Here is a 21,444-nt window from a genome sequence, read left to right on the forward strand (position 1 = left end):
ATGTGAATTCGGATTTAATCTGTAGAACTGTGATTTTTTTTTTTTTTTTTTTTTTTTTTTCTTCAGGCTGGAGGAGAATCATAACTGGTATGGAGGCAAGCTGCTACTACAGCTGAAATAATGTTAGTGCAGGTGTCTTGGGTATATTTATGGTGGTAGACCATGCCACTAGAAAAACTATCAGAATGTTTCTGATTCTGTGACTAAATCTGTGGTAAGTGAAACTACAACCTCAGGTGTTAACCAGGGGTTCACATAGCACAGAGCCAGTCCCTTTCTGACTTTCAGCAATTTGATCAACATGAGTTGCATTACCAGTGTAGTACAGCTAGTATGCATTAGCTGGTTGGTGGAAAATCTCTGTGTGCTCCTGATTTGTTGGAAACGAGGATTTGGAATAAGAGCAGTCCTGGTCAGTAGTCATGGCAGGAGTTGCTGGTGTAGGTAGGTAGGAGTGTATTCATAGTAGTCAGTGTGAAGTAGGCCAAAAATGGCACAGAGGTGCAGTGATGGCACCATAAAATGCACACTGAATTCAAGGCACATGAATGTACAGTGGTGCCCATAGGGGTTTGCACTTGTGAAGTTTTGCACTTGCTTCCCTCTGAACGTTTTTCTTTTGGAAGTACTGTGAAGGAGCAAAGCATAAAGCAATTTCCTTGTCAAGAGCAACTGAATAAAGTGGGAACATCTCATTCTGGGAAAGAGCAGCAAAATTCTGAGTGGTCTGGGGGCAGAGTGTTTGGGCTAGTTCATATTTGCTCTTCCTGAACTTGAACTGGAGGTTGTTAAACAAAGCTGGGGGAAGGAAGAAAAAGCAGTCTTCAAACAAAGAGGAGGATGTTTTATGTTGTGATTGTAGAACTGTAGACTTTTTTTTTGCCATGGAATGCTGCTGATGCTGAGATTCAAGAGGAAACTGGGCAAATACTTTAGAGATCCATTGAGAGTTCTAAAACAAAAAAGCCATTGCAGAGGGGTCTCCGGAGGAGTGGATTTTTTGACCTGTCTGTACTGTTGTCTGATTGTCCATTTATTGCTGATGTCAGAGAGAAGACACTGAGCTAACGGATCTGCAGCAGGAGCCCATGTGGCTCTTAAAGGATCATGGGAAGCTGGTTAGATTAGGAGCTAACTGTGCATGGAAGGTTGAAGCCTGAAGTTAGCTCCCAGTATAAGGAAGAAGTCTAGCAATGCCAAAGAGTTTTATTCACTAAAAGCATTGAATTGTGCTGTATTTACTCTCTAGCTAACATGATTTTACTTGCATATAAAATAAACAAGAAGTTGACTGCATAGTCTGTGATTCAATTAACAATGCTGATATTTTTGCCTGTAGCTTTAATGAAACTATTACAGAATGTTCTAACCTAACCTATAAGAAAGCATAGCCTCATTAACACAATTAACATTTAAAGCTGCCTAAGATAAGGCTTTTCATTTCTAACATGAAGCTTGATTAACAGTCTCCTGTGGGTTTTCTAGTAAATATTGTAGTAACTATTCAAATCAAGGCTTTTTCAGAAAATGATTGGCTTGTCAAGCTGGCAAGAGGCTTTGTCTTGTATATGCTGTGTCTGATCCTGTTGCTTGTCAAAGCAGATATTTCCTTTATGCTAAAAATAGTGAAACTTAAGCAGCATTAAAACCCAAGAGGGAGATTATTTTTTTTTAAGAATAGGATGTGCTTTCTAGGAATCTTCTGGAAAAGGTTTGTAATGTATGATCCAGCTTTGACCAGTTGCGTAAGCTTCCAGGAAACTATTCTATACTGTGTAAGTCTTAAAGAGGATGCAGGAACTCTTCAACTTTAGTAGCAATAGTCCTTGTCCAAATGTGGAAGCTAACTTTGTAGCAGCCTGAGAAGACGTTGCCTCTTATCTGAACAGAAAAAATACCACTTAGAAATTAATTTCTCAGAGTGGGCATAAAGTTGCTGTAAATTCTAGGTTTGGGGTGGTTTTTTCATAATTTTGCCTGTGTGAATGACCTTCCAAATATTTGCTGAATTACAGCTTTAGCATCTGCCAGACTCATGGTGCATCTGTATTCAAAAAGGTATTTTCCATGGTTCTAGTCCTGCATGTTGCCTTTCAATGACCTCCTACATACCTGTTTGGGCCATGTGCGTTTCATGTAATAAGTAGTCATGAGCCTGTGGTACAGCCGCCTCCTTAAATTGCAGAACGTGGTTTTGCTCTGTTGACCAACAGGATTGTCTCTGTCTTCTGGTGTGGGGATGCTGGCCTTGCTGCGTGGCCTCTGTCCGCCTACACGGGACAGTGGGCAGCTACAAAAGGCTTTTCCCACATGGTAACTGCATGAGAATCTAAGACTGTATGCTGCCTGTGTCTGAATAGGTTTGGTTACAGAAATTTATCCTGGAATTATATTAATACTTCTATCCTGAAGGTAGAAACTGTCACTAATGGGAATGAAGACAAAACATTCTTGAGAACATTTACTCTGCTAGATGTAGTTCAAGACATCAAAAAAGTGTTGATGGCAGTGCCATGTGAAGCCACTTAAGTGTCAGGGGGCATAGAGACCCTCAATTGGCAGAATGCGGCAGTAAAATCCAGGAAGCTCACTATTGAGCTTTGGGAAAACTGCTCATCTGTCTGTTTTGTGCTATTTTGACTTAAACTGACCTTTTGATAATTTTTTCTTTTGCCTTTTAACAAGCAGAAGCAGACATAATGTAACAGAAGACACACAGTAGAGAAGTACATGTAATGCACTTGAGATGAAGCTCAAAGCTGGTGTGAAGGCTTGTGAAATTTAAAGTTTGGTTTTCTTCTTGTTCTGAAATTAAAAGTGGTGACTGCACTATAAACCTTTCTTTAGCACTGAACTCATGTCTTCAGTAATTCCTTCAAACGGGAAGTTAGTTTAATTTCTTGAACATATTTTCTAGAGGATGTGTTACCCTTAATACTCCAGGCTTCTTTGCTGGAAGTCATTTTGTCCCTCTGATGCATGTATATTGCTTTTGAATTTTTTGTTTCCTGACCTTTGAGATGATCTGAGGCTGGGTCACAGTAACTTAATTTTTTTTGCCATTTTCCTGAGCAAGCACCTATCAGCTCAGTGTCAGTGCCTGTCTTTAGACTAGCCTCTCCGTATCCTTCCCACCCACCCCAGGCAAGTGGGTGTAGACTCGCCCACCCTAACAGCAGTGTAGAATGGTTGGTTATCTAATGTTCTGCAGTGTCAGAGCTGAGAAATGCCTACGTGATTGTCCCAAGACCAAGGCTCGTGCTATTGCTTTGTAGTACTCTTCTCTGAACTAAGACAGCCAAGCAGTTGCTGAAGCATGTATTGTGACTTGGACCTTAGTGAACTGCAGTGCATTTGACTACTGGAATGGGCTCTGATGAAGTAGCTGCATATTTTTTTAAAAAAGAAGTCTTCTGTGTCTATAATGTCTACCAGCTTTGTAGTTCTCCTCAGAACAGTCTTCCTTTGAAGAGGAGGTTAGGTGTTTTATGGGGCACTAGTCTGCAATTAGAGCAGGTCATGGTTGATATCTCCACTCCATTGGCACCTTGTAGTCAGGCTGGTCTCAGCTTGGACTCTGAAGTTTTTCTCAGTACTTCTGCTAGGGATCAGGAAGGGCTGTAATGTTGCTATCTGAAAACTATGTAAAAGCAGTAATAAACCAAGGTGTACTTGCTGCAAAGAGCCTCCTGCTGTACAGTGGTAGACTTGGCAACATCTCAAACACTTGGGTGCTAAAAGACTAACTATGAATTGCATCTGATTTGTATCTCTGTCACTGGGGAGATAGACCCTTTATAGCAGAAATAAAGGGTCCTAGATTTTTCTTGTCATTCCAGGCATGTTTTTTCTTGCAGTCAAGGGATAGGCCAGACACTATGAATACTTGAGGCTTGATCCATCCAGGATGAAGAATAGAATAAGAAGTAACCCTGCCTCTATTTCAGTGCTAATTTTAAGCTTCAGTCCTTGCTACAAATTGCAGTCATGTTCAGAGCCTTGTGTTACAGTATATGTGGGAGCTTTGTCTACTTACATAGACCTAAGCACTCCGGTTGTTCGGACAAGCTCAGGAAGTGGCTCAGCTGGGCCTCTTGTCTGAATTCTTGCTGTGGCTCCCTAGATCTGGACCAAGGCAGTTGATTCCTACCAGGCTTCCTCATTAAGTCCTTGTTATTGGGTGCCCTGAGGAGCAGCTCTGCAGCAAACATGAGGGAATACTGATCTGGAGAGACTGGCATGTAGTTAGGACTTAGGTTTGTTGGTATTTACAGTCCTGGGCTTCAGCCATGTGCTAGCCTGGCCAGAGGTAACAAGATAAATGAAGTGAAGTAGCCTGCATGACCAGACTTTCAGGAATATCTTTCCCTGCCCTCTACTTGTCTCTCTCTGCAGTCTGCAGGAGGTCATTACTCTGGTGGCATCAAGATGTGTGCTATCATGTCTTCAGCAGTGCAGACTTTGTAAGAATTGTCTTCTGGTTAAGGATGTGAGTGACAAAAAGGTCTCTGTGCCCTAGCATGTAGCCAGCGGGTGTCAAGGTCTGTGGCCACTCTGCTCATTGCTATGCATGCAGCCTACTGATATATGCCCTCTCTTGCTTCAGGTCTTAAGCAACATGGGAAGAGAAGACTGAAGTTCCATCATGATTGGAGGCTTATTCATCTATAATCACAAAGGAGAGGTTTTAATCTCTCGAGTCTACCGGGATGACATTGGGTAAGTGCTTCTTGTGCATCCCTGGTCTTTGCATTTCTGTCTGTTTGGTGCAGATAACAACCTGGAGCTGCTTTGTTCTGATTAGCTGTGCATGCATGTAAGACTGCAACTCAACTTGCTGCTCTAGGCTTAGTTGAGAAGAAACAAAAAGCGCTTGTCAAGCTCTGGTCACCTACAGATGATGAAGGATGGCCTACAAACCTGGGATTTTCTTTTGGATGGCAGAGATCTGGCTGTTTCTCCAAATGCTTCAGCAACATAAACTGCAACTGCAAGAATCTACCAGCCTCTATGTAATAGTTAAAACTTGACAAGAGCAGTAATGTGGGAACTGTCTGCCATTTACTATAACCAGAGCTCTGAGTTAGTTTGAAACACAGATATCGGCCTAGCGTCAAGTACAGGCATGCAGGGGACTGGTTGTGGTCTGGGGAAGTTATGTCTGCTAGCAGTCTTGTAGTAACTGTGGCTGTTCACTTAAAGCTGGCATTCTGTCCTCCAACTTTGTATGGCAGCCTTGTTTTTGGAAAGCCTATATTCACTGGGTAATTAAGGTTGCGGGAAGCACTGAAAACTTTCAGTAAATCATAGGTATCTTGTTGCACAGGTGTTATGGTGCTCACTCAGACTAGATCTGTACAATCCTTAGGCTGCTAGTTTCCAGAAGGGATCTTACTAAAAATATGGTGTCTTAGAGGCAGGGAAGATGGTACTGTAAGGTATGTATCAAGTGATGGTGATACATGGACTGAAAGCCTGAAGTGGCTTTCTTGCACAGCATTACTCTTCCTTGTGGTTTTCCATTAGTGCTAGGTGGAAGTTAGTGATTGAAAATAACAGAGTAGAAGTGGAGCTGTGGTAGGTGTTAATTCAAAGTCCAATGAGAAAGGTCCTTTTGGCCAGTTTGGGAAAATAGATTTTCTACCAGCTCTCTATGGTGAATGGTGGTATGATGTGCTGTGGAATAACTTGTTCCCCTGAATTACAAAAAATGCATCAAGCCAGTCTGCTTTCAGACTGCTGTAGTCTGAAGAGCAGATCCCTTTTGGTTATGGATTGTCTAATGGAGGTTAAAAGTTGAGGTAGAACTAGCAGCTAGTCAAGGCTTGCACTGTTTCATTGAAGTAGCAGTCAACACAGTGTCTGTAATAAGCCTTCACCTCATGAGCTTTAAATCTCTTGGCTTGTTTAAAATCTTCTAAGGCAAAGTAGGTCTTCTAAGGCTGACTAGGTTATTCCAGGACTACTACAGGGAGCTGAGCCAAGGAAACATTCTATTTCTGAAGCAGAAGACTCTGGCTACAAAGTTTTCCTCTCCTTTGCTGTAAAAACTCATCTCAGTCTTGAATACTTGTTTACTGAAGCTCTTCGGAGCAATTCGCTGGCCAGATCTGACTTTATAAAGCTCTCCTAATGAGTAGGAATCACAGTGAGTCAAGCCAGCCTGCATTCTAGTTTAATTTAAGAATATGTTGTGTGGGGGCTAGAGACACTGCTACTCCAGCTTCCAGTAAAAACTTTTTTGTTTGTTTGTTTGGCTTGCAAACTTAAAGTGCTTAAAGTTTGTGCTTGAATTGATCTTGTTCAAGTAGGCCTTTTAATTTAAAGGGCACTCTGGCTGTGGAGATGTAATCTCGGAGCAAGTTATTTTTTAATGTAGTGATGTTCTGTAGTGTTTTGTCTTGGTTCATTCCTCTTATATAGCAAGCGACTTGTGTTCAGTACGTGATAAAGTACTTCCTGCCAGCTGCCCAGGCAAAACTAGAAAAATGGGATTTCCTGCCCGATCCTATCTTTTGTTTGGCAAAATGTGACAAAATTTCAACTGTTCTTTAGGACTTCAGGAGTCAGTGTTCCCTTGAGTGAAATCCTCCATTCAGTTCCTGTGAAAGTGCCAGTCTTGTGACTTAGGTGGAGCTGATGCTGGGTGTTTAACCAAGCTTCCGCTCCAAGGTGTTGGATTCCTTCTGAAACAGGCCTTCAAAGCTGGTTTGATTTGGAATAATTCTTGGTGTGTAACCTTACAAAACAAGTTGACTTAAAATGACCATATCTCATCTTGTGTAATCAAGTAATTGAGAATCCTCAGCTCTATAGCAAGCAAGTGGAGTTGTAATGGTATCTGCAATTTTCTATTCTGAACACTTCTCTAAAGCTGTTAGTATACTAACCTTCAAAGGGAGGGAGAGAAAGGAATCACCATCATACTGTACCTTGTTCTGATCTCTGTAGGAGCTCTGTCCCTAACCAAATAACCAGGTGATAGATTTCTAGAAAACTCTAGAACAGTTTTAAATTCCTAAACAATAGGTCTGAAGTGCTGAGGGCTTAGTCCCTCCAGCTTGTTGGCAGATAGGTTGAGTGGAAAATGAGCTTAACTGCTGCCTGTCTTCATGTGAGCTCTGAGTGACTGACCCCTAAGACTTCTTGGTCTTTGTACGTGCCTTTGGAAACCTCAGTCTGGGTGCTGGGAGAGATTGAAGGTTATCTGGGATTATGAGAAGACTTCCCCATGCACAGTTTAAAGGTCTAAATAAGCACATGCTAACTCAAATGTTAATGAGCAAAACTATGGTCAGTAAAGAAACCCTTCCATTGATTTTTATTAAAGGCAGAAGTACCACAAAACTTGGACTTTCTTTGCTTGCAACTTAGAATGGCTTTAGTGCATGTAGTGCATCTGCACATACAGCAGCTAGCTGCATGCATAAGCAGCCTCTTAAAAAAGGAAAAAAAAAAAAGCAAAGCGCTATGCATTTAATTCAAGGAGGGTTTTATTGCAGTCTTCAAGTGCCTTGCTCTTCAGTGACATAGTCATTGGAAGAACTTACCTGCATTTAAGAATGTAGCTATTTAACAAAAATAAGCTATTTGAAACTGAGCAGCTTACATGACAGACTGCATGCACTTTAAACATAATAGCCATTTGGTTTCTGAGCTTCCAGTACATCAGCTTCATGGCTCTTGATCCTTAAGGAAAAAGTGCAAGCTGGATAGAGCAGTGTCTGATTCTGTAGGATGTGCTGTGTCTCTCCAGTTGTGCTCCAGCTCTATCAAACTTGCTGTGTTTCCTGTTGGCTGGACCAAGCCAGAGAGCATCAACCCAAACAGCTTCAAGTGAGAAGTACTGTTGTAGAAATGCCCACTGAGACTTGCAGCCCTGTTCTGAGGCAGATTGGGAAGAAGATACTTGATACTCTGTGGCTTCCAGGCGATGCCTCAGATTGAGGCTTTGGGGTTTTTCCCCTCCAAGGCCTGCCACATGTATTAGCAGAGCAGACTGGGTACTGCTGACGTGATACAGATGAAGCTCATCTGCCCAGTTAACCCTAAAATTCAGCAAGACACAAGTCTGTCAATGCTGGCAGCCTGACCATGGCACGTCAGTGTCGTGCCTTGTGAGGGCTTCATTGCTGCCAAGCTTGTTACTGTCCATCCAATACTGCCTTGGCATTTTGAGCCCAGGAGCAGGGGGAGGGGGTGCTGTTTGGTCTCTCCTTATCTCTTTGGATTCATTGTGCCTTGTGTGTGTGTTTCTAACCCTTTCTCTTGTTGCTGTCACTCCTCCTTTCTCCGCTGGCGCCATTTCTGTCCATCCCATCTCATTGGCTGCTGTAGCAATAGGTAAGAGACGCGTGGTAGGCCATGACTGGCACTTCACAGCGGGCAATTGGTGTGCTGGAAAAGCTTCACCAAGATGAGGCTTCTCCTCTAGGGTGCACCAGTCTGGTTGCTGGTTCTGGTACTAGTTCTAGTGGGTAAGAACTTGAGGATGGGAGGGCTAATGCTCCAGAATAAGCTGAACTTGCCTTGCAAGGCTTACTGGAGGGGAGGAATGGGGCTTTTAGATACTGTTATTTTATAGAAGACAAGTTACTTATGGAAAAACTAAGGTAGAAATGAAATATTAATTTAACTTAAACTTGCAAACCCTTTGAAGCAATAAAATCTGAGAAGTACTTGAAGGCCAGAATTTTGCTTATGAGGGAGCGTGTTTACTCACAAAGCTGCTTCTTATGTACCCAGACATTCAAGGACCGAACACCTGCTGTAGTAGCATATGTTCCTTTGAATATCCTCTGTTTTGAAACTTGGAAGTATCTGCTGTTTTGTTGACTACTCTTGTTATGAGCCCATATCTTTGCTTGTGAGGGTGATATTACTGTCTGTTCTCAAACACGGTTCTGCATAATCAGTACACGGCCTTGATGCTGCAGCCAGCAGACCCCTAGTCTACACAGTGTCTGACAGTAATAAAGCAAAACTAGATGAGCCTTGGCTTGGAGTATAGACTATTGCTTTAAGTCTCAATTTGGTCCTGTAAAGCACACTGACTTCCTTCCTATGTTCTTAGGATTGGTGGACTTCAACTGAATTCGGGGAGTTAATTCAGACTTGTAGCTATGGGTTAAGGATACTTTAGTGTGGAAGAGCTGGCATCCAGAATGCCATGCAAACATTCCTGTTTACCCAGGAGGTATTTGTTCCCTGTCACTAACACACAGACAGTTTGCATTAGAAACTGCAGCAGCTAGGGGAAGCTTGCACAGCACCCTTTTGAGACTCTGTTAACCTTCTCTACTGTAAATCACACTGGACCATTTAGTGGTCCAGCACATGTAATGCAGTGCTACTAGCATAATGCACTGTGGGGACCCTAAGTCCATGTGCAGGAGACATGTTCTAAAGCCTAGCAGGCTTGAGAGGACACATGTAACTGGAAAGCCAAAAACATTCCTAATCCTGCTTGCTGCTTTGAACCTGCCCTTCCTGTTGTGTGAGGAATGGGGGTGAGGTGGATCTGAGAATTAAATTTTTTGGTGTACCTAGGTACTGACATCTATCAGGTGACCTGGGCAGGTTTTGCTGTTTTTAATTCACTGGTATGTCTGGGAGGAACTGCCATCAACAAATATCGTGGGAGACTACAGCTTGCTTTGGGGCAATATGAAGGCCTGAGCATGCTGAGTAGACAGTTACCAAATTTTTGTTGAAAACTGGGCTCTTCTGTGGGCCATAAGCTGCTACTGTGTTTGTTCCCAGCTATGGCAATCAATTGGGAGTGCTAGCAAAATTAACTGAAGGGAAGGTTCCTTTGTTGTCTGACTCCAGATGGAGGATGGCTTCTCCCTCTGACTACACTTGCACTGCAGTCCAAATCTCCTTAGAAACCAGCAGCTCTTGCTCTCCTTTTAGGTTGTGCAAAATTTAGTGTCTAACTCTGCTCAGAGCCTTCACTTGTCCCTCATAGAGACATCCTCAGGCAGCCTTTTGAAGTGAGCTTGGTGTATGTAGTTCAGTGTCTGACTGTAACCACGGAAGCAGAGCTGTGCAGCCAGGTTGTTTCCAGGCACACTGAGCTAACTTCCCTCTGGTGATGATCTCACAGGCGGAATGCTGTCGACGCCTTCCGCGTCAATGTCATCCACGCGCGGCAGCAGGTGCGCTCGCCTGTCACCAACATCGCCCGCACGAGCTTCTTCCATGTCAAGCGTTCCAACATCTGGCTGGCTGCTGTCACCAAGCAGAATGTCAACGCTGCCATGGTATTCGAGTTTCTTTACAAGATGTGTGACGTGATGACTGCCTACTTTGGGAAGATCAGCGAGGAGAACATAAAGAACAACTTTGTGCTGATCTATGAGCTGCTGGACGGTGAGATGTCTCCCTTATCTGCTGTATGATAGTGCACTTGGTCATTCTAAAGCCCTTAGCTTAGTTTGAAGTAATAATAATGCTTGAAGTATTTTTAACATATGTGATGGAGTTCAAAATTAGTTGGTCTGTTTTCTAATGCCACCTGTACTGGTAGTGTGGATAACATTTCAAGCCTGTAGCCCTGTGTTGATCGTGGCTTACTTTGCTGAAGTGTTGGGAACTGTGTGCTTGTGTAAACAAGGCAGCTGGTACTGGCCCTCAGCTTTTCAGTGGATTCTGTGTAGGTGTAGGGCTGTCATTAACTGAGGTATCTATAGGGCTATCATTAGTACATCTAAGGTCAGCCATCCCCCCAGTCCCCAGGTGGCTCCGGCACTGTATAGCTGTCATCCCAGGTGGTTGCCACTCTTGGGGGCAGTTCAAATCAATAAAGCCCAACATGCTCTGTCTCAGCCCAAACTTCACCAGTGATGCAGGGACAAATTTCCCCACAAAACAATAATAGTGTTCCTTCAGCTACTCATGATATCAGCCTGCCTGTGGTGATTGCCCTTGAACTGTCCGCATTTTGTATAACATGAGCACTTTGTATAAGTTACGCTTTCCTTTGTTTTCCATACAAGACCCCACGTGTGTGTCCTGGGATTCTTAGCCAAGAGTCACAGTGACTGATGGTGTCTCTGTTCCCTCTTTGAGGGCAGTAGGTATTAAGTGCGCTGACTGTAGTTAACATTTGTTTCTCTATTCTGCTGTTATTTTTAGGTTTTGATTTTTATTATGTCTTTGTAAGAAAATCAAAAGCTGAAGAAAATTCTGTGAAGACTGTTCTGTTGAATAAACACTCATTATTGTCCCTTGGATTTTTTGGAAAAACTCCCCAGTGTGCCCTGTGCATATGGCTAGACTAGTTGTTATCTAGTCCTCAAGTACATATGTATTAAAAAACAAGCAAATTCATCAGATGGGCTGTTTTCAATCACCTCTCCTCTCCAAAATGTTACACTGCGAAGTCAGTTTAGCAAGACTGTTCCTTTTTTCTTTATAAGGAATGCTCTAGCCACTTAGCCAGAAATGTAATATGTAAGCAGTGTCTGTGCACAAATTGGCACTCTCTTTGTAGGAACGGATAGCATGGCTGGCATGTTTTACCTTGCAGCTCTGAACTAACCTTCTTTTACCCTTTTGTAGAAATCCTGGACTTTGGCTATCCTCAGAACTCTGAAACAGGGGCCCTGAAGACCTTCATCACTCAGCAAGGCATCAAGAGTCAGGTAACCAGAGGAGCTGGAGGTACAGCTGGTTGATTTTCTGTAAGCCTGTTCAAGAAATTACAGTCTCAGTTACCAGCCATTTGACCTGTCCAGACTGGAGGTGCCTGAGTAGATTGAAAACACCCTGGCAAGGAAGGCAGAGCAGTGGCATCTTGTTCCAGGTGTGTCTCTGCCTGTGTGACCTGATGTTTCCTGGCACCTGGTGAAATGTAGGAGGAAGGGCCTTGAGCCAGGATAACTCCAGTCCCTTGCATGTAAATGGTGGCTGGCTTCAGGCTCTGCTCTGTGTCAGCTTCTCACATGATAAATCTACCTGCTGAACCAGAAATAGCTCTTCTGTGTGTGAATCTTGCTGAGCCACTCTGTTTTCTACTGGCTTTCAGTGCTTTGAGCTGTCAGGCTTACATGCCTGCCTCGTAATGATGTGTGAATCTTGCTGTCAGTCAGGAAGCTTATGTTATTCTGGCTCTGCCTGTAAAATCTTTGCATTTCAGCATCAGTACAGTCTGAGCTTTCTTATGTTAGAAATAAGAATCAAACAAAGTTTACGTGGAGATAGAAGATAAAGGGCCCCTTGAGAAAAAGACACTTCAATTAGACTCTTCTTGGGAATGTGTTATAAAGTTGCTTTAATCCAACCTCCTCAAAAGTAGGCTTTCCATCTCAGCTAATGCTCAACCTCTGAAACTAAAGGACTTTTATAGTCACTTTCTCATGTTCCCAAGAAATACTGTTCACCTTGTCCATTTAACACAGCTGTACAACTCTCAGTATGAGGACTTAGCCTAAAATTCAGTCCTTTCCCCTCTGTAGCAGAAAAGCTGTGAGTCAGTCTGTACTGAAACTGTTTTCAGCAGAAATCCAGCTGAAACTTCAGCCTTGTGGTATACAAACAGAAGCAATGTGCTGAACAAGAGCCTGCCTGGTGACAGTTCTTGTTTAGGATAACCAGAGGTCAGAGTATCTGCAGGCTCTGTTTTTCACTCCGTTCATCAGCACTAAGTTTGTAAGAACTTCTTAAACTTTTAATCTACTTGCAGAAGTAGAAGCTGCATCTCTCAAGAAGGAGGTGAGAGAGAAACAGCCCCTGAGCAATGTATTTCCTGCTAGAGCAGCAAACAGTGTTTTGCAAGAGGGCAGGCATATATCAGTGGCCAGATGTGAGTGCATCCGGCCTTAGTCCCCCATCCTGAGCCCTGGTGTAAATTGCTCTGGCCCTCTGCAGTCTGACATTTTGGGTAGTCAGCACTCAAGACAGCTGAGTCAGCTCCTGTTCTTAGGAAAACTCTAACTACCACCCTCACTTCCTTCCCTAGGTTTTTTGTTTTGTTTTTTCTTCTTTCAGTCATATGCTGTTTGTGTGCAAACCGCTGTCACAGCATCTTGCTTCATTCAACTGCTTTAGTCCTTCCTCCCTTACAAAGAGGAATCTGGACCTTAGCTTTAGATAGTAAGCAGTTATTCTTCTCTGTGTTGGAATTTTGTTCATCCCAGTTCAAAAAACAGAAGAAATCCTTTCAGGCATAGCATGGCAGGGGCAACAGTTGAAACTGTGCTTCCTTCCTACTCTCTACTCTGGTACATCTAGCCTCCAGCACCTTCTTCACTTACAGCCTATTTCTGTCAGGTACCTTGGACCAAAATCTGTGGCTGGGTGACTTGTCATGTGTGTTCTCTTATGCCTACTTAGTTCCTGATGATGACTTCCTTGGGCTTGTCCTGCTAAATTAAGTGAGCAAAACCCACAGTTGTGGCAGACTTTCCAAACTCAACTTTCCAACCTCATTCTCAATGAAAGATGTGATACGTATTGAGCTGCTGTGCTCTGAATGCCCACCCTGTGGCTGAAATGGTCTTTGAAGGGTTAGTGATCTTGGTGCTCGGTTCTCACTCTTCAGATCCTGTCTGCATCTGTCTTGACTTGAACTAAATGAATGCTGTTATTTTCTTCCCCTCCCATTTACTTTCTGGGAGTATGAGTTGTTACAGCATTTCCCCAAAACTGTGCTGAAAAGCTAGTGCTACTTTTTCAAAGTGAGGAGAGGGCTGCCACCAGCTACAAAGACCTAGAAAACCTGCTCATAGCTGCCTGCCCTTAGACTAGTCAGTATGCTGGAAACTGAGCACAGATTGGGTATTGTTGTCCCTTTTTAACTGATGTATTCTTCCAGCTCCCAGACCTGAGATGTTTCAGATGCAGGTTTCTTCAGCCCCTCTCTTAAGGAACACTCATCCTTACTGGGTGACCTCAGCTTCAGTGCTCCCCAGGCATCTGTTTCCAGATCCATACAGTGACTTTTTGTAGTGACCAGTAGAGGTTCATGGCATTGATGCTATTGACAGAGATGGGAATGTCAGGATGTGATCAGTGTCCCTTTGGAAGTCAGAGAACTGGGTATTTTTTATATACTTATGTGTGCGCCTCTCCTTCCTGTTAAGCATTGAACAAGGTAGATAACAAGACCTTTTCTGTGGGACAGACATAGGAGGTGCTTTGTACCGCACTGAGCACTTTCCTGGGCAGTTCTCAGGGGAGCGTAAAACTCATCATCTTAAAGGTTGTGATAATGGCACCACTTGCTCAAGGGGTGGCCATGACTGTGTCAAGAGCCAAGAGTGAAACCGAAGCCACTGCTGGTTTAACGCTGAGATCATTTACTGCCACCCTGTGGGCCCAGTGCAGGGCTGCTGGGGAAGGACCTTCTGTATTCTGCAGTCATTGTGGTAGAAGAGGTGGAATTAACACGATTGTAACTTTATACGGGACCCAGACTTAAGATTCCTGCAGTCCTGGGTGCATGATACTTTCCATAGTCCAGGCATCTGTGCCATGATAAACATTCAGGGCTTGCTTTAGAAGCACCAACATGAGTCTGCTCTGCAGAGGAATGTTACTGATAGTGATGTTTGGCCTGCCTGTCACTCCCTCTATGCTGCCTTGTGTTTGGGTTAAACATAAGGGGACAAATCTGAAAAGCCATTTCAGTGCTGGATTTCCTGAGGGAAGCTGAAGGTCAAAGCCCCTCATCTCCTGTGTGCTAATTAGCTGCCTAATTAATGATGATCTGGCCTGCTTTGTTTCTGTGCTAAGCCTAACCTGCCTCTTTCTCCCTCCCTTTTCTTGCTATTGACCTGCTTGCCTGCTAACCCTGTGTGCACCACACTTGCTGCTATACATCTACTTCTTGACTTTCTGCGTGTGACGGGACCCCGCCTATAGCATCAGGTAGGAAACCTCCCTGTGCCTCTCAGCATAACCCTTATTGCTTTCAGGAGGCTTAGAGCCTGGATGCTGTTAGAGGCATGTTAGGTTAATGTTGGTAACTCTAATGACTGCAGTCTTTAAGAAGCAGTTGTTGGGGAGTAGCTGTCTTGCAGGTCTAGAGTTTCATGTTGGATAAGGCTGTGAACTGGTCTGTCAGCTGCTTCTCTGCCTGACATGGATTGGTGTTCTAGTCAGAGACATGATTTAAATGTCATTGGTGGAGCCTATACCTCCTTGCACCTAGGTGTAGCCTACTGGACTAGCTGACAAGGTGGAGGAACCTTTCTTGCTATTGCTGTGACCAATTTTTAGTCAGGCATAAGCTTTGCAGTATTGAGGAGAGAATGTTGATATTGTGGAAGGTGTGACAGCACCCATATCTAAGTGTCAAAAGCAGTTGTATGTAATAAATGACAAGCAGTTGCTTTTAGATTTTGGGAAAAGTTTGTTAGTCTTTAAATTTATCTAGCGGTCTAAGATGTCATTTCTTTCATTCAGACTAAGGAAGAGCAGTCCCAGATCACCAGCCAGGTGACTGGACAGATTGGATGGAGACGTGAAGGGATCAAATATCGACGCAATGAACTCTTTCTTGATGTGCTGGAGAGTGTGAATCTCTTGATGTCCCCCCAGGGTAAGCAAGAGGTTGAGCTGGGGTTCTTCTCCTCTTACAGGTTTGTGAGTAGGGACTTGCATAAGTGTTCTGAACTGTACTCTTCTCTACACCAGGTCAGGTTTTGAGTGCCCACGTCTCTGGCAGAGTGGTGATGAAGAGTTACCTGAGTGGAATGCCCGAGTGCAAGTTTGGCATGAATGACAAGATTGTCATTGAAAAACAGGGCAAAGGGACTGCAGATGAAACAGGGAAAAGGTAAGAGAGGGGTGAAAGCCACTTGCCACTGGGGACTCTTAATGAAAGGACAGATCTTAATACATTTTCTAGTCAGACAGACAAGATGATTTTCCCTTCAGATGTTACTGGTAACTTATCCCTGGGTAGGTCAGTTGTCATGGAAGCTATGAGCTGGAGGGCTTCTCTACAGTTCTTAAAGTATTAAGATTCAAACATTATGTTAAGTGTGGAGTACTTGCAGCTGGATACACTTCCCTAAGATGGATTTTCCCAGAATGTGTCTCTAGGAGTTCTAGTCAGTGCAGAGACTCTTATTCATAGGACGCAGTAGTACTGCTCCCCAGGAACAGTGAAGAAACCCCTCTGACCATAGCCTGCTCTACCTGGACCATTCCCATAAACTAGAAGAGCTGACAGACTAACACTGGGTAGGCCCCTCTTGCTGACATACGGGTGGTCAGTGGCCCTGTGGATTGGAGGCTCATCCCTTCTGGGAGCCTGGCTACCTTCCTTCCCAGCCACACCTCAGACAGTGCCCTGTCTCACTGAACCTGAGAACAGATCTTATGCCTTTTACAGCCTTCCTGCTTGGGGTGAAGAGATAAAAGCAAAGGGACTGCCTCTTTTCTCTCACTAACCATTTGCAACTCAAATGTGTTTCTCTTGGTTGTTTTGTTTTTTGTTTGGTTTTTTTTTTTGCTGACCCCAGTGAATTGGGAAGGTAGATAACTTGCTTCAGCTGTGTGTGCACTATGCTCTCCCTCTGTCTCTTGCTTCATGTGACTTGTGCATGTAACTTGGATCTCAGACACTTTCCACAATGGTTCCCATAAGCAGGACTGAGCTGCTATTTGCCTTTTATCTCAGAACCAAGCCAAGAGCTATTGCTTCACTGTCACCTTTAAGCCATCTTTCCTGTGACTGAATCTAGCTAGTAAAATGGATGAGCCTAAGGTGGCTGCCCAGTGGGGATATTTATCTCTAGTGAAAATATCATCTGTGTCAGTCTCTGAAGAGTCAGTATCAATGTCCCAAAGCTTCTGTGTGTGCTTTTGCCTTTAAATGTGCTATTTTCTTGAGTCGCAGAAGCAAGAGGGATAGAGTTTTGCCAAGTGATTCTCTGTAGCTGTGGTTCTCCAGTGGGCAAAAGCTTGGAGATATCACTCCAGAAGCATTTAGGTAGGAGGTCACAAAAAATCACAGCTACTGCCAGTTGCTTTTTGACATCTACCATGTGGCAACACCAAACCCTAAATAATGCTGCCAAGACCTGGAACAGTGCTAAGCAGCATGGCTTTCCAGAAGTTTTCCAAAGAAATAAACTAGTCACCTAACACTGGTTGTCATCTGGGCAACAGAGTAGCAAATACTAACTCCCACTTCTGAAGGACAAACTGCACCGCTAGGCTGTATAACTAAACACCCAGTCAGCCTGGGGTCAGCCTGCTTCCTGCTTGTGCAGGTAATGGTGCTTCTTAAAACACATGAACCTGCCTGTAGTGCTTATACTATCTCAGCACACTTGGATGCTTGTCCTATCAATTCCAGCAGCTGGGGCAGACTGGATATCACAGTGCTATATTGATGTGCCTTCTAGACTACTGTCTGCTGCTGCTACTGCCTTCTCTTTTTCTGGTCCTTCACTATAGCTGAGAGTCTTTGGCTGACCTCAGGACATGTGGCAATGAAATTGTCCTCAGATATTTTATCCCACGTGGGTTAACCCAGGACAGGTTAGGTTAGCATACCTTCATGGACAGATTTACACTGCTTGCCGTGCAAATTTTTAGAAGTGAGAGATACAAACTTCTCTGGCATAATATCTGGTCTTTGACAAATCTGTTCAGAGTCAAACCACCTCCTAGCAGTTTGGAGATCAACAGCTGTGAAGAGAATTCTGAACAGGAAGACCCCAAACATGTCATCGCCCGGCTCTGTGGCAGTGGGATAGCTTTGTGGACAGGAAAGTGTTTTCTCTCCTTTGAATGGTGCTGCAAGAAGACTTGGGCTAGCAGAGCTGCCTTTGCAGTGCCAGGCAGACCCAAGCATTTTGTTGTTGGCTTTAACAGAAGAGTGCTCCTCTAATCTCCTCTCTAGTGAGATGAAGGAGAGAATTCTTTTAAATAAGCTACCTCAAATAATTTATTTTTGTGGTGGTGAAACATTGAAAGTCTGAGCCAAGAGGCTGCTGTCCCCTTAATTTCTCCCTGCCTCCCTATTTCCTGGACACCTGTGATGGCAACATGCTCTGTAGAGTAGTTTCTGCCTGGACAGACTTTGACTGCCCCAAGATACTGGGGCTGCAGCTTGCGCTTGTTTAACTGTGTTTTGTGTTTTTAGCGGCAAACAGTCAATCGCCATCGATGACTGCACTTTCCACCAGTGTGTGAGGCTCAGCAAGTTTGATTCTGAGAGAAGCATCAGCTTCATTCCACCAGATGGAGAGTTTGAGCTCATGAGGTATGGTGGTGAGGGATGAACAGGCTGGTGTTGGCACTGCTTGCTGTGGCAGTAGTGTTGCTGCTCTCAAGCAGACTTGCAGCCCTTGAGCACCTGACAAATACACACTTGCCTTCTTGTTTTCTGAGTGGAAATCTGTTGAGTGTCTCTCAAATCCTTCTGACACACGTGGTAGAAGCCCAGCTGCATGGTTTTCATTGCCACAACCATAGCAGTGTATGTGGGTTTCCTTACCCTTTAAGTTGCTGTACCTGTTTTTTTAGTGCTCAAAAGTGATGTCCTTGAACACTGCCATTGGCAGGAATCAGATTTTGGGATTCAAGAAATCATCACTGCCCTATGGCAGCACACATCTATCTGTTCCTTCCTTTGGAATGGTTTCTGTTCTAGCTGACATTTCTAAGTTGTGCCCTGTATGCAGAGGCTGTCTCTTTAGGAAGGTGGTATAATTTGACTCTGTAAGGGAGTTAACTCCTCCTTGCAGTTCACTGTTGCTTCCATCCCTGCAGATACCGAACCACTAAGGACATTATCCTTCCCTTCCGTGTGATCCCATTGGTGCGGGAAGTGGGTCGGACCAAGCTGGAAGTGAAGGTGGTGATCAAATCAAATTTCAAACCTTCCTTGCTGGCCCAGAAGATAGAGGTAAGAGAATAAAAACCTACAGTCTCTTGTGCCGCGGAATTGTGCCTTTGTCCCCTGCTGCAGATTCCTCAGAGATGAGTCCTCCAGCTTGTACAGGACTAAAATAATGATCTGAATGTCCCACAGATGTGTGGTGCTGCTGCCCTGTGGAAGGGAACTGTTGCAAATAGGGAGGTGGAAGTTGTTTTCTGTTGCATAGACACATTGACAGAGGCCTTGTTCCCTGCAACAACTGTTCACTTAATGTCTTCACCACTCTGAAAAGTTCGTATTCTTCTGCTGGTGTGATCTGATGGTATGTCAGAGAGGCAGCAGGCTGTGAGCAGTGTAAGACAGGATAAAGCTTTCCCCTTCTGGGAAAGCTTTACTGCTGTAAAGCTAGGCTGTCCAGAGCCTCCCTGGCCAGCCTGGCATCCTTGCTGAGCTTGTCTGTCTGATGTGAGCCAGGTTTACTGCAGCCTGAACTGGAGAGCTCTGCCCTGTTCCTTAATGACAATTGTGGATTCTCAAAATGTGTTTGAAGCTTTACTTCAAATCAAGAAACCCAAGGGCTTGCCTAGAGTGCTTCATGGTAGCTGATGATCTTTGGGTGCTGAAATGGGAGAGGAGAGAGAGAAGGCCAAGGTGGCCAGGGCAGGAATTCTTTCTCTGAGGCTGCACAGAATGCCCAGACTGCAGTCTCCTTGCTCCTATTCACCAGGCTCTGCCTTCCAGGTCCGGATCCCAACACCTCTCAATACCAGTGGAGTGCAAGTCATCTGCATGAAAGGGAAGGCAAAGTACAAGGCCAGTGAGAATGCCATTGTCTGGAAGTAAGTGGAGTGTGTTGGCATTGGGGTGCTCCAGGGGCAGGGCCTGGGGACACAGAGCCTGCTTAGTGCTCCCGTCTGCCCTTGTGCATGTGTAGTGAAGGGGAGAATAAACTCGGGCACCTTCTCACTTCTGGTCTTTCTCTTATAGGATAAAACGTATGGCTGGAATGAAGGAATCCCAAATCAGTGCTGAGATTGAACTGCTGCCCACCAATGACAAGAAGAAGTGGGCTCGGCCCCCGATCTCCATGAACTTTGAGGTGAGTCCCTGTCTGCCTTGCAGGGTACAGCTGACTAACTTCGAGAAGCTTTGTCAGGCCAGTCTCTTCAGCCCTCAGGGTTTGAGTGCTTCCTGTCTCTAGCTGACATATGACTTTTCCTAACACAAGGTCACCTTGGTGGCAAAACTAATGGGAAGAAAATTGCCTTCAAAGCCACTAGAGTCTGGCCACTAATGCCACAGTCACCATGCATGCAAAGTGTCAAGAAGAGGACAGTGGCTCTTGGTGTTCATTTCTAGATGGACACCAGGGTTCCTCTGGCATTTGTTTATGGAGAACATCTTGTCCCTCTGTTCCAATGCTCTCCTTTGCATTTCCTTCTCTCAACAGGTCCCGTTTGCACCCTCTGGGCTGAAGGTGCGCTACCTGAAAGTCTTTGAGCCAAAGCTGAACTACAGTGACCATGATGTGATAAAATGGGTGAGGTACATTGGCAGGAGCGGGATCTATGAGACCAGATGCTAGCCCCAGCAGGCTAGTGGGCTCCCTCTTCTCCAAGCCATCCTCCGACTCTCCTCAGTCTTCAACTACATTCAGAGAAAGTATCTGCCTGGCCCCTCTACACAGATTGAAAGCTCCCGTGGCTCACCCTGGGAGCAGACTCGCCTGCCTGTGCTTGGTTACCACCTACACTGCAGATCAAGTTCAGAACCCAGTGGCATGCAGGGGTGCAGTCAGCGTCCTGCTCCCTGTCCCAGAGTGGGAAAGGGCTAGTCTAACTCCCACCCTCTCGTGATCTTTCTAGGGAATGTCCACCATTAAACTCCTCTTCTGTTGGTGTCTCACTACTTGCATCATATCCTAGTATTTTTGAAGTTCTTGTGCATATGTACTCGTAGAATAGACCTAAACATAGACTGGACAAATCTGAGTTGAAGTTACCCTGGCTTCTGTACTAGCTATTGCTGTTGTGATAGATGTTGCTGGCCAGTCTGAGATGGGGTGGTGAGTTCAGTAAGTCTCTACCTGAGGAGATGGTGGGCTTGCTGCTTCTCACTACCACCTTATTTCTAGCAAAGTCGTCAGTATAGAGTCCTGCCGTGGGAAGGTTTGTGACCAAAAAGGATGAGGGTTTAGGCTCTTGCTGGTGTGTATGTGGGTGGCACAGCATTTCAGGTCCTAAGAGCACTTACCCCCACCCACTGCTGGCTTGAGCCAGTCTGTCCTTTCCAAACAAAATGGAAATGTGGCCCCTCTGTCCCAGGGAGTGTGGGTCAGCTGAGCTCTGTCAGGATGTGAACAGGGTCTGTCCTCAGGAGTCTGAAATGCCCGTGGCAGCAAGAGCCTCCTACCCCCAGCCTGCCCTCTCCACACCTCTACGGAATGCTTCTGGGCCATAGGAATGCTGCTGCTACCCACAGTCCTGCTTCTGGTAGTGTGGTCTCCATTTTGTACACTTTGTGATTTGTCCAGCTCTGAATCTAATAAAGTATGTAGAATGGAGAAAGCTGCCTGTGATGTCTGTTCTGAGAACGACTCT

The 21,444-nt window shown here is 44.7% G+C and overlaps 1 protein-coding gene across 2 annotated transcripts in view; it reads left to right on the top strand.

Moving 5' to 3' along the window:
* Positions 1 to 21,411, top strand: part of AP2M1 (adaptor related protein complex 2 subunit mu 1) — a 28,299-nt gene extending 6,888 nt beyond the window's left edge. The window contains exons 2-12 of one of the 2 annotated variants that reach the window (XM_030455897.1): positions 4,607 to 4,719; positions 8,338 to 8,343; positions 10,109 to 10,374; positions 11,566 to 11,648; positions 15,412 to 15,547; positions 15,643 to 15,784; positions 18,107 to 18,226; positions 18,736 to 18,871; positions 19,586 to 19,683; positions 19,832 to 19,943; positions 20,295 to 21,411. In XM_030455897.1, coding sequence (XP_030311757.1) covers positions 4,646 to 4,719; positions 8,338 to 8,343; positions 10,109 to 10,374; positions 11,566 to 11,648; positions 15,412 to 15,547; positions 15,643 to 15,784; positions 18,107 to 18,226; positions 18,736 to 18,871; positions 19,586 to 19,683; positions 19,832 to 19,943; positions 20,295 to 20,429 — 1,308 coding nt within the window. In that variant the 5' untranslated portion in view covers positions 4,607 to 4,645 and the 3' untranslated portion in view covers positions 20,430 to 21,411. The remainder of the gene's footprint in view (positions 1 to 4,606; positions 4,720 to 8,337; positions 8,344 to 10,108; positions 10,375 to 11,565; positions 11,649 to 15,411; positions 15,548 to 15,642; positions 15,785 to 18,106; positions 18,227 to 18,735; positions 18,872 to 19,585; positions 19,684 to 19,831; positions 19,944 to 20,294) is intronic. The other variant, XM_030455898.1, reaches the window with a different exon arrangement.
* The last annotated feature ends 33 nt before the right edge of the window (positions 21,412 to 21,444 follow it).

The sequence above is a fragment of the Calypte anna genome, chromosome 9 (assembly GCF_003957555.1).
Source record: "Calypte anna isolate BGI_N300 chromosome 9, bCalAnn1_v1.p, whole genome shotgun sequence".
NCBI classification, from domain to species: Eukaryota; Metazoa; Chordata; class Aves; order Apodiformes; family Trochilidae; genus Calypte; species Calypte anna.